Here is a 19594-nt window from a genome sequence, read left to right as displayed (position 1 = left end):
ACACACACACACACACACACACACACACACACACACACACACACACACACACACACCACCCCTAACTGGACCCTGGGAACTGGTTTATAGTAGCCATCCCAATCATTTACTTTTCTTTTCTTTAGTTAAAAAAATACAGTAGGTACTTTTAGACTAGAGTGTCTGTCATCCTCAACCCATAAAGAGTGGACTTGTTTCCATAGAGTCGCGTTTGCCTGGCTACACATCCACATCACTCTGGTCAACTGACGTTTCTTTGTAACGATCGATGGAGCAGCGGAATTAAATTCAGGGTGAGTCGTCAGGCAAGCGTTTCGTTGCGCTCACGTCCCTCCCATTCAGTCAACTCTGTACGAAGCGGGCAGTCAAGCGTTTTCATAGCGCAAATCCCCATCACACGTCAGAGACGACATCATTATTTAAGGTTGAATCAAGTAGGGAAGAAAGTTTTGCGACAGACAGTGTTGCCAAGCAGCTCCTAGGTAGTGGACCTAGTTATTTCGCACAGTTTATCGCCCAGTTCTTACGGATATTATTTTTATAGATCAGCTATGCCCCACACCGTGACATTGAATGGACCCTCACCTTGGGGTTTTCGACTGGTCGGTGGAAGAGACTTCAGTACACCGTTAACTATTTCGAGGGTATGTAAATGTGTTTCCATGTATTTATTCTCATGTCTAAATACGATTGCTTTACCTTCACGATGCGTTTGGTCTAATGTCTTTCATCTAGCCTAATTTGGCACCACCGCATAGGGTACTAGGGGGTAACTAGCCCCACCTAAGAACAATGTCTAATTGCTGACACAAAAAAAAGCAACGTTTGGAAAAAAATGGTATGTTGTTAGGCAAATAAACTATAAAGGGAAATAAATGGCTACAGTTTACACTTTCTTAGTTTTTTCATTAAATGTTTTTAGAAAATGGGCATTTAAAAAAAATAATTTCTAAGTGAAACTGATTAAATGGATTTTAACACACTTGTGTGAAACCCTATGCCATAATCTTCTACCGGGGTAAATCATTGGAATGGAATATAAATAATACCATTAAATGACATTGGAATATAACATTTAATAACAATAACTTAACTCTGTGTAAAATTGATGTGGCAACTCTCTTATGCTCTGCTATTGCACAATTGTAATTTGTATCTGTAGGTCACAAATAAAGCTATCCCTAGTAAAACTGGAGCTCAACTCATGAGCCCACATCCTGCACTGCTCACACCTAATCCAGTCCCCACCTGTGCCTGAAAACAGGGAGAGAGATGCCAATTGAAAAGCTCTCTCTTAAAAATGTAGGTAGCTATCTAGCTATATGACATAAAATACTTTGTAAAATAGCTAAAAGGCTATAAAGTTGCATTAACTGTAAAGCTATCAGTCACTGGTGGAAACATTTACAACTGAAATTAAGTTGTGTTATCTTTTTTTAATGTATTTTACCTCAGACGATCTGGTAGTAAGATTGCTAGCTAGTACTCCTAGCATATTATGCTAACTAGCTAGCTGGCTAGCATTTACTGCTAGTGAAGTTGCTAGCTAGCAAGTAAGCATAAACTAGCACTAACTGGGCTAGTCATTTTCTAAATGACAGGTAGAAACAGGGGCTAGTTGGGGGGGGTTGTATCTTAAGGCTTTCCTTCTTATATTAAAAACAAATTATAAATCTAACCTCATTGGAATATATCTACAAAAAATTTGATCAACTTATCACAACATCGTTTTGTTGAAATATCTCCAAAAGTTGTGATGACACAGAGGACATTTTTTGATAAGCAAGAACAGTAATTTTGGGACATCCTATGGTCTTTATATGAATTACAGGGGGCAGTTACCCCAGGGGGCTAGTTACCGTCTACTACCCTAATTGTGAATTCAGATGGCTATTTGCCATTGAATAATACCAAAACGTATACAGATGGGGATCCATGTAATGCTTTCCAGTCTAATGATCTAATGCACTCCTTCAAATTGAATAATATAATATTAGTTTACATTTCTCAAGTTCTCCATTTTCTGATCCACTTGTTTAAATTTAATAATGGAAAACTGTTTTAAAATTCAAATTTTTCTACACTGTAAAATTTAGATTTGAATCGTTTTCAAATTTATTTTGATTCGTTTGTAAAATATATATTTTTTATATTGGTGTGGCTGGGGAAACGGGTGCTTTCTAAGTATGTGGTTCATTTGGACGCTACCACTTCAGTTTGGGGGGAGATTAGCCTTGCCTACACTATACAATAAAGTGGTAAATTAATGTGGTCCTTGGAGGCGAAGTTACACACACACACACACACACCAGATATCCCCAAAGTAATGCTATACCATTCTAACGGCCGTGGTGCGTTGTCAGGCCACCAAATGGAGTTTACTCTCTTCTTACTGTCACTGACTGGGAACACATGGAGTTGTGTGCATCAGTCCCTGCAGGCTGCCCTTCAAATGTGCTACAACGTTCTCCTTAATCCCCTGTGCCTATGCCAACACTTTGCATAGAGAGTCTAACAGCTAGGCCTAGCCTATTATGTTGAAACGGAAGGTTAATTTACAAATCTGTGCAAAATGGCATGGTGTTTATGTACATTTCCAGTGAAGTAGCCTCATAGGTCTAGGTTTATTATCTTGTTAATGTAGCCGAATGCACAGATTGCATCGAGAAGAATTGTGAGTCCCTGTCTAGCTCTCGGGCTACCCCCGAACCATTGTGATGGAAGACACCTTGCAGCCTGCATAGCCACGTCTGAGACAGCAATTTTACGGTCCATTATTATAGCCTGTTATAGGTCTAGAGTTGACACTAGCCTCTATACGATGATCAAGTAGCCTAAGTTTGCAGTGTAGCTGAGACAAATGCAAGCCTATAATGGAGACTATGCCCCTGTTTTGAGACAAGCTGTGCGTCCTCCATTCGACCATCCTTGAAGACATCACCGATAGACGTGTGAAAGGAGATTTTACGCTAGGCTACCAACCAAGTCATGTCGGATCAGTGATTATTTCTATAGACTATGATCATTGCTCATCATTGATCTAATATATACTGTATATTTAGATCAATGATTATTTCAAGAATGGGAGAATCCACCCATGAATATATTTAAACAGCGCCTATATGCTGCTTTGTAGGAGTGATCCTTGAGTTGCCTCTCCTTCCACAGACACTTAAAATCCCTGCTTCTCTCCTCTCGCAGCTGTTGGATAGGCCTATAATGCCGACATGCTATAGTCTAATTTACTTTCACTTGCCCACTTTAACCTACTGTTAGTCTACGGGTTATGGGTACTCAATCTAGTGGACGGCTGTAGGTTTAGTCTTGGTTTATAATGGGCTGCAAAATAGCAGTGTTGTAGAGAATTTGGAGGGCAGCTCGACATCGGACATATACACACTCCTAGCTCCTGGTCTCCAGGATCGCAAGATAATAAACCTACAGTCGTTAGAAGGATAGTTGCCGTGGGGGGGGGTACTGTTAATAAAGCACCATGGATAAGGTCCTTCGTTTCTTTTACACACAGATGTTTTGTTCCCCTCTATTCTGAGCGTCCCTCTCGTCATATAGACCTAGCTGTTAGACTTGTTAAGCTACTGTAGGCTATGCAAGGTATTTGTCGAGGCTATGCAGCAGAACATTGCAGCGAATTTGGAGGGCAGACTGACAGGGGCTCAGTCCCAGGTCTCTTCACGGTCGGTGACAGTGCCAAGAGAGTTTCTTCATTTGGATGTGCTCATCATGTACAATGTCCGTTTTAAGTGTACGCCTGCAGTCTGAAGTTGCCAGGCGGAAACTTGGTGTGTGTGTGTGCACAGTGACACCTGTTGTTGCAACACAATCTCGCACTCAATTCTTGCAAATGTGTACAAAATGTATTTCAGCAGATTTTGTGCGTTCTTGTGCGTTTTGTGTGACTTCATTCGTAGAAAAATACACACATTTATGTGTGACTTCATTCAGAGGAAAAAATAAATGAAGGGGGCAAACTTCGGAACAATCTTTTGAAAGTTATTGGAGCAACGCATTTTCGGCAATGGTGTTCTTTGTTTGTGTCCCATACTTATTTATATAAAAAAAACAAGCGTGTGTACAACCCAATATTGTTAATCAACCAGGTTGTCACTGAAATACATATAATATAATAGTAGCTTTACGTTTCTATTTTTGATAACTAATGCCAATGCTCTTTTCCATTCTTGTTTTTGCTTAATACTTTGGGATACTGGTGCTATGTCGGATTTTGAGGGTTGCCAGATTGGATTTTTTTTTGTTACCATGAAGGTATTTGATTGGGTAATGGGGATGCATTTTCATGATGGGAAATTAATTCATCAATAAATGTGGAGAAACAGAAGACCTCTTTTCTCTATACAGAGAAAAGAGTCAGCCCAAGAATTGAACCATGTGGCACCCCCATAGAGACTGCCAGAGGTCCGGACAACAGGCCCGCCGATTTGAAACATTGAACTCTGTCTGAGAAGCAGTTGGTGAACCAGGCAAGGCAGTCATTTGAGAAACCAAGGCTGTTGAGTCTGCCGATAAGAATGTGGTGGTTGACAGTGTCGAAAGCCTTGGCCAGGTCGATGAATACAGCTGCACAGTATTGTCTCTATCTATGGCGGTTATGACCAGCTCGGAAACCAGATTGCATAGCGGAGAAGGTACGGTGGGATTCGAAATGGTCGGTGATCTGTTTGTTAACTTGGCTTTCGAAGACCTTAGAAAGGCAGGGTAGGATAGATATAGGCCTGTAGCAGTTTGGGTCTAGACTGTCTCACCTTTGAAGAGGGGGATGACCACGACAGCTTTCCAATCTTTGGGGATCTCAGACAATATGAAAGAGAGGTTGAACAGTCTAGTAATAGGGGTTGCAACAATTTCGGAGGATCATTTTAGAAAGAGAGGGTCCAGATTGTCTAGCCCGGTTGATTTGTAGGGGTCCAGATTTTGCTGCTCTTTCAGAACATCAGCTATCTGGATTTGGGCGAAGGAGAAATGGGGGAGGTTTGGGCTAGTTGCTGTTGACTGGGGTAAGGGTAGCCAGGTGGAAAGCATGGCCAGTCGTAGAAAAATGCTTATTGATATTCTCAATTATCTTGAATTTATCGGTGGTAACAGTGTTTCCTAGCCTCAGTGCAGTGGGCAGCTGGGAGGAGGTGCTCTTTTTCTCCATGGACTTTACAGTGTCACAGAACCTTTTGGAGTTTGTGCTACAGGATGCAAGTTTCAGTTTGAAAAAGCTAGCATTTGCTTTCCTAACTGCCTGTGTATATTGGTTCCTAACTTCCCTTCTGTATACCACCCCTACCTTTTCACAACATAACTGATTGGCTCAAAAATGTTCTTTTAACAAGGCACACCTGTTAATTGAAATAATTCCAGGTGTCTACCTCATGAAGCTGGTTGAGAGATTGCCAAGAGCGTGTCATCAAGGCAAAGGGTGGCTACTTTGAAAAATCTCAAATATAAAACACTTTTTTGGTTACTACATGATTCCATGTGGGTTATTTCATAGTTTTGATGTCTTCACTATTATTCTACAATGTAGAAAATAGTACAAATAAAGAAAAACCCTTGAATGAGTAGGTGTTATAAAACTTTTGACCTGTAGTGTATCTGTTTTTTTTTCTTCCAATCTGGCAACCCTTATAAAACTCGACATAGCCTTGTATAAAATGCATGATGAAAGAAATGGTGTAATGTACACTAAAAAGTGGAGCCTTGTATTAAATGCATTTAGAAGAAAATTGTGTAATGTAGCCTCCACGAAAAATGAAATGCGTTATGAAGAAAATCATGTAGGGCTACTACAAGTGCCCCATGTCCCAAACTATTAACTGAAAACAAGCAAAGAAAACAGTATTGGCATTAATAAAAATACAAAACTGCTACTATTATAGTATAATTATTTTGGTGACAACCTGGTTGATTAGCAATATTGGGCTGTTAACCCGTTTGTTTGTAGAAGACCATTGCATATCGTGCATTGCTCTAAAAACCTTCGAAAGATTGTTCTGAAGTTTGCCACCCCAAAAATAATTTTCCTATGAATGAAGTGGCACGAAAATTGGTGTATTTTTCGACAAATTACAAAAATGTGTCTTTTCACACCAATTAAGCCACACAAAAATGCGCTAAATCTGTTGAAATACTTTTTGTACATATTTGCACGAATTGAGTGTGAGATTGTGTTTCAACTATCCACCAGCTCATGCCTCAAAGTTTATTCAAGTGTGCCAGACTCACCACTTTGTGTCGTTATGGCTGCTGTTTGTTAGCCCAAACACCCACAAAGTCTGTATCTATTAGGTGTTCTGTTCACTTTCCATTTATTATACAATTTGAAGTGGTGAGGCCCTCTCGCATGGGAAAGTAGTGTTGAATGAATGAAGTGTAGCGTGCTGCCATGCTTTCATTGCGAAATGTGACCGTTACCACATAATTCTGCTCTGTCAAGAAGTCCAAAACAAACCTGCTACAATTTTGCTACATGACACAGGACAGGCTGTCTATGTTGGCATATCTGTTGTACTTTTATCAACACCCACATTATGATGAGGATACTAACAAGACAGTAGCTTACTGTGGGGGTCAAATTATATCAATATAATAAGCTTTAATCCTGTATAATATCAATTTATAATACAATAAATAATATATATATAATAAGCTTATTATATATATATTTATACAGTGGGGAGAACAAGTATTTGATACACTGCCGATTTTGCAGGTTTTCCTACTTACAAAGCATGCAGAGGTCTGTAATTCTTATCATAGGTACACTTCAACTGTGAGAGACGGAATATCCAGAAAATCACATTGTATGATTTTTAAGTAATTAATTTGCATTTTATTGCATGACATAAGTATTTGATACATTTGTTTGCAATTACAGAGATCATACGTTTCCTGTAGTTCTTGGCCAGGTTTGCACACACTGCAGCAGGGATTTTGGTCCACTCCTCCATACAGACCTTCTCCAGATCCTTCAGGTTTCGGGGCTGTCGCTGGGCAATACGGACTTTCAGCTCCCTCCAAAGATTTTCTATTGGGTTCAGGTCTGGAGACTGGCTAGGCCACTCCAGGACCTTGAGATCCTTCTTACGGAGCCACTCCTTAGTTGCCCTGGCTGTGTGTTTCGGGTCGTTGTCATGCTGGAAGACCCAGCCACGACCCATCTTCAATGTTCTTACTGAGGGAAGGAGGTTGTTGGCCAAGATCTCGCGATACATGGCCCCATCCATCCTCCCCTCAATACGGTGCAGTCGTCCTGTCCCCTTTGCAGAAAAGCATCCCCAAAGAATGATGTTTCCACCTTCATGCCTCATAGTTGGGATGGTGTTCTTGGGGTTGTACTCATCCTTCTTCTTCCTCCAAACACGGCGAGTGGAGTTTAGACCAAAAAGCTCTATTTTTGTCTCATCAGACCACATGACCTTCTCCCATTCGTCCTCTGGATCATCCAGATGGTCATTGGCAAACTTCAGACGGGCCTGGACATGCGCTGGCTTGAGCAGGGGGACCTTGCGTGCGCTGCAAGATTTTAATCCATGACGGCGTAGTGTGTTACTAATGGTTTTCTTTGAGACTGTGGTCCCAGCTCTCTTCAGGTTATTGACCAGGTCCTGCCGTGTAGTTCTGGGCTGATCCCTCACCTTCCTCATGATCATTGATGCCCCACGAGGTGAGATCTTGCATGGAGCCCCAGACCGAGGGTGATTGACCGTCATCTTGAACTTCTTCCATTTTCTAATAATTGCGCCAACAGTTGTTGCCTTCTCACCAAGCTGCTTGCCTATTGTCCTGTAGCCCATCCCAGCCTTGTGCAGGTCTAAAATTTAACCCTGATGTCCTTACACAGCTCTCTGGTCTTAGCCATTGTGGAGAGGTTGGAGTCTGTTTGTTTGAGTGCGTGGACAGGTGTCTTTTATACAGGTAACGAGTTCAAACAGGTGCAGTTAATACAGGTAATGAGTGGAGAACAGGAGGGCTTCGAACAGGTCTGTGAGCAGGTCTGTGAGAGCCGGAATTCTTACTGGTTGGTAGGTGATCAAATACTTATGTCATGCAATAAAATGCAAATTAATTAATTAATTTTTGTTTTAGATTCCGTCTCTCACAGTTGAAGTGTACCTATAATAAAAATGACAGACCTCTACATGCTTTGTAAGTAGGAAAATCTGCAAAATCGGCAGTGTATCAAATACTTGTTCTCCCCACTGTATATGTATATATTTTTTTCATAACTGACTAACAGCTCATCAACAACCTTACTTTACCTCAAAATATGGGTCCTATGGGTCGATTTCTAAGGTTCTGAAAGAGTCAGGGGGCCAGCAGGGGACTTGGCAGTAGCCAATAGTCAGTCAGGGTAAACAGTGGTGGCGTCCTGGAGTGTGCTGGGCGTTGACATTTGTTTTTCATCAGAGATTGTGGTGCTACTGAGGGATTCCAGGTGTTGTCTCAGCTGCAAGCCTCCAGACTCTTTAACTACCACTGCAACCAGGGGTGTAATTTCTAGATTCACAAGGGGAGACTGACTCAAGTTCACCTGAAGTAGCCTCTCGTGTTCTAGGCCAGATATTCCCAAATTTTATATTTTCCAACGGGGCTAGACATTTGGGTGAGGTTTTTTTCTCACCTGATTAGCCTCGTTTCACCGGAAAAAATCAAATTAAACCATCTAGTGTTCAGAAAAATAACAACACAATGTCAAATACAGGTAGGCTGGTCAAATAATTAACATCCAATTGCATTAACTGTTACTCGCTCGCTGGAATTCTACTAACGGTCCGTATGTAGCCAAACGTAGCTGCTGCTTATTCCGATTGCTCGATAATGGATAAATGATTTTTTTTTAAAGAAAGTAATGTGTCCAAAGAGACACATACCAGCTCTACTGGTAGTACTGCTACTACCAGCGGTATTACACCTGCACCTGTCGATGACACAAGTTGTTCTGCTTCCACAAGCACATCCAATGCTAGCATCAGTAATTCTACATTTGTTGTTAGTCCAGCTAGCATGGACACTGACAGTTGTGAATCTGATGCAGCCGAAGAGCTACTGCCCCCTTACCCGTGAAAGCACCGAACAACAGACAGGGACGTTGGACCAATGAAGTTGTGCAAATAGGATGAGAACTACATTGATTTGGGGTTCACTTATGTTGAGAGTAGTGCCTTTCCTCAGCCACAGTGTGTTATATGTTCAAAAGTACTATCTCCCAACTCGATGAAACCTTCACTCTTGTGCAGACATTTAGAAACAAAACATGCCAATTTGAAAAATAAGCCACGGGAGTTTTTTGAGCGAGAATTAAGACGATTTTCAAGTAGTAAGACATGTATAAAAGCAACAGATACTGTTAATAAGAAGGGGCTAGAAGCGATTGATATGGTGAACTACCAAGTGGCTAGGACAAGCAAGCCCATACTATTGTGGAGGACTTAATTCTTCCTGCTGCTGTGGATATGGCTGGGACAATCCTGGGGGAAAAGGCCAAAAAACTATACAGACAATGTCTTTGTCAGACAACACTGTTTCATGACGCATCAGTGACATGGCAGGAGATTTTTTGAAACAATTACTGCTTCACATACAAGCCAGTGAATTCTATGCGTCATAGCTGGATGACGGACAATGTCAAATGTGATATAGCGAAGCACCTGAGTGAGTTTGGTGTGCAATTACGCAGGTACTTTCCCGAAACGGATGACCCAAACAACTGGATTCATTATCCCTTTCATGTCCTGCCTCCAGTCCACTTACCGATAACAAGAGAGCCTCATTGATATTGCAACAAGCGGTTCTGTGAAAATGTAATTTAATCAGAAGCCACTGCCAGATATCTGGATTAGGCTGCTCTCAGAGTATCCTGCCTTGGCAAATCGCTCTGTTAAGACACTGATGCCCTTTGCAACCACGCACTGTACCCATCTGCCCTCACTAACATGAAAACTAAATACAGGCACAGACTGTGTGTGGAAAATGATTTAAGACTGAGACTCTCTCCAATACAACCCAACATTGCAGAGTTATGTGCATCCTTTCAAGCACACCCTTCTCATTAACCTGTGGTGAGTTATTCTCTATTATTGATGAACAAATAAAGTTTTATATGTTAGATGGTCAAATAAAGAGCAAAATGATTGATGATTATTTATTTGTTATCTGTGCCCTGGTCCTATAAGAGCTCTTTGTCACGTCCCACGAGCCGGGTTGTGACAAAAAACTCACACTCATTCTTATGTTTAATAAATTTATCGTAAAGTGTGTGTGTGGCAGGCTTACAATGATGGCAACAAAACAACATTTGAGTGTGCGCTGACCCTGTTGCTAGAGGGGGTACGCAGCTGGAGGTTGAATGTTTGAAGGGGTACGGGACTATAAACATTTTGGGACCACTGTTCTAGGCCATTGACATCCTTGCTTAGCGTACGTAAAACAAAAAAATAGCTTTCAAGGGTTTACAGTACCATGACTTTATGCAGTGCAAGTGCTGATCATCTGATATCATGCTTGTGGATTTTATTGTACCAAGACATTATTAGACAAGGCTTTCTCAGAAAATCTTCCTTCGGCCAGTTAGACCAATACCCAAACTGCATCGCTGGCACTATAAAAAGTCACTGGTGGCATCCCAAATGACACCCTATTCCTTATGTGGTGCACTACTTAAGATCAGGGCCCATAGGGATCTGGTCAAAACTAGTGCACTATGGGAATAGGGTGTGATTTGGGACGTGCCCACTGACAAATCACAGGGTGGCAGGTAGCCTAGCGATTAGGAGCGTTGGGCCTGTAACCAAAAGGTTTGCTGGTTCAATTCCCCTAGGTGAAAAATCTGTCGACGTGCCCTTGAGCAAGGCACTTAACCCTAATTGCTCCAGGGTCGCCATCAATAATGGCTGATCTCCGACCCCTCTCTCCATTCCATTGTTTCTGCAACCTCACCCTAACAAGCAACGTTTGAAATGTGTTCTATCTTCTTGTTGCATTGAGTCTCTAGTGACTCTTGTCAAGGACTGAAGTTTAAAGAGTGGGATATGCAAAAAACACATTTCCAATTCTCACTTGTACATGTGTGAAATATGACAAATGTAACCACCTAAATACCTTATCTACAGTGCTTAAAATAACATCAAATCAAAGGTTTTTTTTGTCACGTGCGTTGAATACAACAGGTGTAGACCTTGCAGTGAAATGCTTACCATAACACACAATGAAAGTGTCTAATGTAGTCAACTCCGATATATAAAAAAAAAAAACATGATAGTGGTAAGGAATCCAGCTTGGATCACCCATGGGGCTAGTTACAGTGCCTTCGGAAAGTATTCAGACCCCTTTACTTTTTCCACATTTTGTTACGTTACAGCCTTATTCTAAAATTGATTTTAAAAATCATCCTCAGCAATCAACACACAATACCCCATAATAACAGGTTTTTAGAAATGTTTGCAAATGTTTAAAAAAAAAAATCTACACAAATACCTTATATACATAAGTATTCAGACCTTTTGCTATGGGACTCGAAATAGAGCTTGAGGGCATCCTGTTTCAGTTGATAATCCTTAGATGTTTCTACAACTTGATTGGAGTCCACCTTTGCAAAATTCAATTGATTGGACATGATTTGGAAAAGCACTGATCTTTGTCTATATAAGGTCCCACAGTTGACAGAGAATGTCACAGCAAAGACCAAGCCATGAGGTCGAAGGAATTGTCTGTAGAGCTCCAGGACAGGATTGTGTTGAGGCACAGTTCGGGGGAATGGTACCAAAAAAAATGTCTGCAGCATTGAAGGTCCCCAAGAACACAGTGGCCTCCATCATTCTTAAATGGAAGACGTTTGGAACCAGCAAGACTTCTCATAGAGATGGCCAACCCACAAAACTGAGCAATCGGGGGAGAAGGGCCTTGGTCAGAGAGGTGACCAAGAACCCGATGGTCACTCTGACAGAGCTCTAGAGTTCCTCTGTGGAGATGGGAGAACCTTCCAGAAGGACGACCATCTCTGCAGCACTCCACCAATCAGGCCTTTATTGTAGAGTGGCCAAACGGTAGTCACTCCTCAGTAAAAGGCACATGACAGCCCACTTGGACTTTGCCAAGGATCGATCGAGGGAAAGATGAACAGAGCAAAGCACAGAGAGATCCTTGATGAAAACTTACTCCAGAGTGCTCAGGTCTTCAGACTGGGGCGAAGGTTCACCTTCCAACAGGACAACGACCCTAAGCACACAGCCAAGACAACGCAGGAGTGGCTTCGGGACAAGTCTCTGAATGTCCTTGAGTGGCCCAGCCAGAGCCCGGACATGAACCCAATCGAACAGCTCTGGAGAGACGTGAAAAATGCTTTGCAGCAACGCTCCCCATCCAACCTGACAGAGCTTGAGACGATCTGCAGAGAAGAATTGGAGAAACTCCCCAAATACAGCTGTGCCAAGCTTGTAGCATCATACCCAAGAAGACTCAATGCTGTAATCGCTGCCAAAAGTGCTTCAACAAAGCACTGAGTGAAGGGTATGAATAGTTATGTAAATGTGATGTTTCAGTTTTTATTTTTAATACATTTGAATAAAGAAAACAACAGTTTTTTCTTTGTCATTGTGGGGTATTGTGTGTAGGTTGATGGGGAAACATGTTTTAATTAATTTTAGAATAAGGCTGTAACGTATCAATATGTGGAAAAGTCAAACGGTTTGAATGAGTTCAGAAGGCACTGTATAAACCACAGTAGTTGCAGAGGGTCAAAGATCATATCCCCCAAGACATACTGACCTCTCAACATTACAATAACAGGGGAGGTTAGCAGGTCTTGGGGGTATGATCTTTGACCCTCTGTAACTTTCTCACTCAACATTATTCACAATTTATTCTGGATTGCCCTTAATCATGGTAGCATCCGCATGAATGTAGAAGTGTTTAGAAACATATTCTGTTCTTATTTACAATAAAAGTGACTCCAAAATGACACAATACATTTTTTACCATTCACTGCTATTGGGCACAAAATAATCTGAAACACAACCAAAACCAACTGGAAATGCACCCAACAAGTTTATAGAGTCACAAGCTTGTAGTCATTGCGTGTTAGGAATATGGGACCAAATACGACACTTATGACTACTTTAGTTATAAGAATCTTTAGGGGTTTCAATCATTTTGACCCTTACCTTTTTTGATTAAAAAAGTATTACTTCATATTTTTTCTGAGCAATTTTATTAGTATAAAATAATATCATTTCTGTTTTTTTTGGCATATAGCTCAGTATTTGAATAATTTATTTTATAGAGTCATTATTGCTCATCTCTATTAAGGGTGTAAATAATTTCAATCCAGGTCCTCAGCGGCCCTCTATTTTACACAGACTGCAGATATACCTTTGCATATCTCTGAGTTAATGATCTAGAACACCTGCATTCTTAAACAATGAAATTCTGGCTCCCAGTACACCATCCTGATTGCAATAGCTGGTTTGTAGCTAAGGTGCTAATTAGGCTTGAGATGTGAGCGGGAAGTCCGTAGGACTCATGCATCTAAATTGCCAACCAAGGGAGCCAGCCAGATCTCTGATGTAATTGTTAAAGCATTTTGAAGGGATGTGCAGAAAATATCAGTTAGGGGATAAAACCTTTTAAATCAATGTCAATTCAACTCCCATGCAAGAGGTGACATAAGTCAAGACCAGCTAATGGTGCTAATTCATGAACAGAATTCCTCTTGGACAGTAGTTCACAACTCCATGTCATGTAAATAAAAACTAAAATGTGTTTGTCGTTACGGATTTTTCACGAGTTTCCTTTTAAAACGCGCCAGTCCAAGCTGTATGTCCTGTTGTGTGGTCCTGAAAATTGATGATTTCCCTAAAGATTCTCCTTTGGACATTTGACAAATAAGTTTCCCAAAGTGTTCTGGGAACCAACATTAGCTAGGAAGGCTATACAGTAGTAGGTCTATACACTTATGCCAAGGTCAGATCCTGTGCATAAGGTTTATCAAACCTTTTCTATATATTTGACATTTCAGTCAATGTTCTTATGTATTTCTCTACTGAATGGGGTCACTGATGTTTACTTTATCAGAGAAATATTATCTGAGCAGTTAAGGCTGGAGTCTTCTGTATTTGACTCCCAATGTCTGAGTTTCCTTCTTTCAAATGCAAGGAGATTAACTTCACCGACATTTGGACTCTGTTATATTTTCCTTTCCTCTGAAGTTATCTTTTATCAGAGATAGGAATGTATCTGGGTCCTTCCATGAAATTAGTGCCTTTTGGTAGAATTTGTGCACAAATATGTTATATTAAATCAGGAATGGGCAACTCCAGTCCTTGGGCCTGATTGGTGTCCCCCTTTTTTGCCCCAGCTAACACACCTGACTCCAATAATCAACTAATCATGATCTTCAGTTTAGGACGCAATTAGTTTAATCAGCTTTGTTTGCTAGGGATGGGGAAAAGTGACACCACTCCGGCCCCTGAGGACTGGAGTTACCAATCCCTGTATTAAATTAAGTGCCCTTTAAAATAGACCACATGGAAAATTCTATAAATCCGTTTAAATAAAGAGTTGCTGAAGTGCCAAAATTCTGCCTTTTGACGTGTCCCTCTAAGGATACTCTGTAACTTCTAGGAAGATTTTACCCACTTAACCACAACATTTCTCAGTTTTCACCATCATTGTAAATCTCTAGTTATTTTGTTGTGTTGACAAAGTCATTTCTGAATATTATTCTTTATTTCATGTGATTAGTGATTCATTTTAAGGTTAAAAAAACCCCCTGTCTCATTTTAAGGTCAACCCTATTACGTGAAATAAACTCCCGTTTTAATAGATGGGTTGGTTGTTTAGCAACAAAACCAACGTGGGTGCAACTATGGGGCAAAACAGACAGGGTTGGCTTAGACTGTTGACAACATTTAAACTCTATTTAGTCTCTAAATGTTTATTGAAAACATATATCAATTTGCACAATGAGCAATTGTCTCTCAGATACAAAGTTTCAGTTGTTGGTTAGCTAGCTAGCTAATTTGAGCCATATTAGCATAGACATTACATCAGTCAAAACACCTCAAAACAAGATCTGGTACTTGTGTGCATGGCCAAAGAGCTCTATTTTCATGTCATCCAACAAATGTAAATGCCTGGTATTTGCTAAACGGCATTGGCACTTGGATTGGAACTGGTGCTTTGGTCACATGACATGAAAATCTAGCTCTTTGACCACGCACACCAGTTGTGAGTTTGGTGTCGAAATGAGAATGCATGAGCAGAAAATAACTCCATAACTACTGTAAAATATTGTGGTGGATATTTCTTGTTTTAGGGCTATTTTGCTTCCACTGGTCCTGGGGCCCGTTTTAATGTCAATTGCATAATGAACTTTACCCAGTACCAGGACATTTTGGCCAAAAACATGGTTACCTCTGCCAGGAGGCTGAAACTTGGCCACAAGTGGATCTCCCAGCAAGACAATAACCCAATTAACACTTCAAAATCCACAAAGAAATGGTTAATTGGCCACAAAACATTTTGCGATGGCCTTCTTAATCTCCAGACTTGAAACCCCATTGAAAACCTGTGGTTTGAATTGAAGAGGGCAGTTCATATGTGCAGAAAATGGATATCAAGAATCTGGCAGGATTTTGTATGGAAGAATGGTCTAAGATCCCTCCCAATGTGTTCTCCAAATCATTAAACATTTTTGAAAAAGGCTCAGTGCCATTATCCTCGCAATTTGAAGTATTTAAAGCTATTGAAAACAGGGGTGTCAATCATTTTGATCCCTACCGTTTTGAGAATGTTTTTTATTGTTTATTCTTGTTAAACAAAATCTAGAAAAAATATAAAAAATTCTCTGAGCAATTTCCCCATTATTTGAACATTCAATATATACTGAACAAAAATATAAAAGCAACTACAGTTCATATAAGGAAATCAGTCAATTGAAATAAATTCAATAGGCCCTAATCTATGGATTTCACATGACTGGGCAGGGGCACAGCCATGGGTGGGCCTGGGAGGGCATAGGTCCACCCACTTGGGAGCCATGCCCGCCCACTGGGGAGCCAGACCCAGCCAATCAGAATTAGTTTTTCTACACAAAAGGGCTTTATTACAGACAGAACTACTCCTCAGTTTCATCAGCTGTCCGGTGGCTGGTCCTGCAGGTGAAGAAGCCAGATGTGGAGATCCTGGGCTGGCATGGTTAAAGTGGTCTGTGGTTGTGAGGCCGGTTGGACGTACGGCCAAATTCTCTAAAACGATGTTGGAGGCGGCTTATGGTATATGAATAGTCAATTATCTGGCAACAGCTCTGGTGGACATTCCTGCAGTCAGCATGCCAGTTGCATGCTCCCTCAACTTGAGACGTATTGTGTTGGGTTAAAAAGCTGCACATTTTAGAGTGTACTTTTACTGTCCCCAGCACAAGTTGCACCTCTGTAAGGATCATGCTGTTTAATCAGGTTCTTGATATGCCACACCTATCAGGTGGATGGATTATCTTGGCAAGGAGAAATGCTCACTAACAGAGATGTAAACAAATTTGTGCACGTCATTTGAAAGAAATAAGCTTTTTGTGTGTCAATGGAAAATGTATGGAATCTTTTATTTCAGCTCATGGACCAACACTTTACATGTTGTGTTTATATTTTTGTTCAGTATACAGTAGTTCAGTATTTGAAATATATATTTTATACAGTCATTTTTGCTCATCTTTATCAAGGGTGTCAATAATTCTGGACGCCACTGTACAGTAGATTCTTCCTTTCTCCTCCTAGTTCCTCCTAAAATTAGATTTACAGGCCTTTCTCGTTCCCTTGCTGTTTTATGATATGTGCTTCCCTAATACCATAGTGCTGAACACAGGGACATGTGCCCCAAAGTTTTCTGTCTGTCACTGTGCCACATACCTAACAAGAGCCATGTGACATACAGCCAAATGAGATTTACTTATATATTGTCGGCCAAGACGTTCCTGCCGCCACTTCCTCCAGGTTTGAAAGACGTGACATGAGCACCTCTAGAACGAGGCACAAATAGCTGCCACTTCTATCAGCACTTAACACGTTCAAAATGGTTTCAATTACCTTCATACAAATGGCAAATTAATTTATACAATTCAGGCACGTACTACCGTATTACTCAGTGAAGCGTCACAAAGAAAGGAGATGGATATTGGTCAATGGAGCGCAAAGGAGTGGACTTTCACTTGCAAAGGAAGGAACAGACATTCAGCGACACAAATTAGATTCAGAACATTACACTCAATGACTAACGCGCGGTCATACAAGCAGCATAATGGGCGACGGCATTTTCCTCGGCTACATTGAAGATCAAGCAGGCTCTCCCTGGCCTTGCCTTCTCATTAAAGAAAGAGCCAATGCATTTACTCAACAGCTGCTCCATTGTTTATGGCACTGGCACATTTGAACCTCTTTGTTAGAGTGCAACAATCAAACAGCGTTGGGAATTTTGTAACCTAAAAAGTAATGATTTCCCCCAAATGTCCTCAAGGCCAAGGCAATAACCTTCGTTTCCATCAGCCAACAAGCAAGCAAACAAAAGTGGTTGTTTGTCCGGTTGCCAGCATTATTCCTCTATTGCACCATGTGAGCCTGTATACAGAAAAGTATGTAACCTTGCCTAACAGCCAATCGGGACCACAGAGTTAACGGTTCAGATGAATTTCGCCTGTATTTTGGCACATGATGATGATACGACACAATACTATGACCCTGCTCCTTTTCACACCCCACCAAAACTGTTAATCTTGCAGTATCCTAAAAAGAACATACTGTATTTTGGGGGAGGAGCTCAGTCTTTGGCAAGCCCCATGGCTTATCTGTGTGACATTATAATGTCATATGCTAACCACCAACAGAATGTGTTACTGATTAACTGTGTCATTCTGTAAAGGGACCACCTCATAGAATGACTCAGATTGTTTAGATTGCTCCAGCAATGCACTGGATCATGATGCAATCAAAGTCAGTTAAATATGCCTAAGAAGGGGTCTGGACTCTGAAATGTTTTGTATTGGCGATAATTAAAGGCCTGTTGTGGAGATTTAGTGAGGGAACGTGAGTGAGGTGGTCTTTGTCTCTCTGCAATAACAACACAACCTCCTACACTGTGACACAGCAGCAAAGCCACATCATCCACAACATACAGTGCATTCGGAAAGTATTCAGACCCCTTGACGTTTTCCACATTTTGTTACGTTACAGCCTTATTCTAAAATGGATTAAATAAATAAAGTCCTCATCAATCGACACACATTACCCCATAGTGACAAAGTGAAAACTGGTTTTTAGAAATTTTTGCAAATGTATTAATAATTAAAAACAGAAATACCTTATTTACATAAGTATTCAGACCCTTTGCTATGAGACTCGAAATTGAGCTCCGGTGCATTCTGTTTCCATTGATCATCCTTGAGATGTTTCTACAACTTTATTGGAGTCCACCTTTGTTAAATTCAATTGATTTGACATGACTCGATGGCAAACACCTGTCTATATAAGGTCCCACAGTTATCAGTGCATGGGAGAAGGGCCTTGGTCTGGGAGGTGACCAAGAACCCGATGGTCACTCTGACCGAGCTCCAGAGTTCCTCTGTGGAGAAGGGAGAACCTTCCAGAAGGACAACCATCTCTGCAGCACTCCACCAATCAGGCCTTTATTGTAGAGTGCCCAGACGGAAGCCACTCTTCAGTAAAAGGCACATGACAGCCCACTTGGAGTGCCAAAAGACACTTAAATGACTCAGACCATGAGAAACAAGATTCTCTGGTCTGATGAAACCAAGATTGAACTCTTTGGCCTGCATGTCAAGCGTCACGTCTGGAGGAAACCTGGCACACTACGGTGAAGCATGGTGGTGGCAGCATCATGCTGTGGGGATGTTGTTCAGCAGCAGGGACTGGGAGACTAGTCAGGATCGAGGGAAAAATGAATGGACAAAGTATAGAGAGATCCTTGATGAAAACCTGCTCCAGAGTGCTCAGGACCACGGACTGGGGTGAAGGTTCACCTTCCAACAGGACAATGACCCTAAGCACACAGTCAAGACAACGCAGATTTGGCTTCGGGACAAGTCTCTGAATGTCCTTGAGTGGCCCAGCCAGAGCCCGAACCCGATCGAACAGCTCTGGAGAGACCTGAAAATAGCTGTGCAGCAACGCTCCCCATACAATCTGACAGAGCTTGAGACGATCTGCAGAGAAGAATGAGAGAAACTTACCAAATACAGGTGTGCCAAACTTGTAGCGTCGTACCCAAGAAGACTCAAGGCTGTAATCGCTGCCGAAGGTGCTTCAACAAAGTACTTAGTAAATGGTCTGAATACTTATGTAAATGTGATTTCCTTTTTAATTTTTTATTTGCAAAAATGTCTAAAAACGTGTTTTTGCTTCGTCATTATTGGGTATTGTGTGTAGATTGATGAGGAAAAAAACAATTTTAATACATTTTAGAATAAGGCTGTGATGTAAACAAAAAATTTAAAAAGTCAACGGGTCTGAATGCTTTCCGAATGAACTGTCGCTCTGTTTACTCAGCCCTAGTCAGATCCCACGGC

The 19594-nt window shown here is 41.1% G+C and overlaps 1 protein-coding gene across 1 annotated transcript in view; it reads left to right on the top strand.

The window, feature by feature from the left end:
* The first annotated feature begins 340 nt into the window (after positions 1-340).
* The window catches only part of LOC120032038 (PDZ and LIM domain protein 4-like), a 64287-nt gene continuing 45033 nt past the window's right edge, over positions 341-19594 (top strand). The window contains exon 1 of the mRNA XM_038977960.1: positions 341-644. Coding sequence (XP_038833888.1) covers positions 552-644 — 93 coding nt within the window. The 5' untranslated portion in view covers positions 341-551. The remainder of the gene's footprint in view (positions 645-19594) is intronic.

This window comes from Salvelinus namaycush, chromosome 3 (genome assembly GCF_016432855.1).
Source record: "Salvelinus namaycush isolate Seneca chromosome 3, SaNama_1.0, whole genome shotgun sequence".
In the NCBI taxonomy this organism is placed as follows: Eukaryota; Metazoa; Chordata; class Actinopteri; order Salmoniformes; family Salmonidae; genus Salvelinus; species Salvelinus namaycush.
Note: the sequence above shows the minus strand (reverse complement) of the source record. Positions and strands in the feature narration are given on the sequence as shown.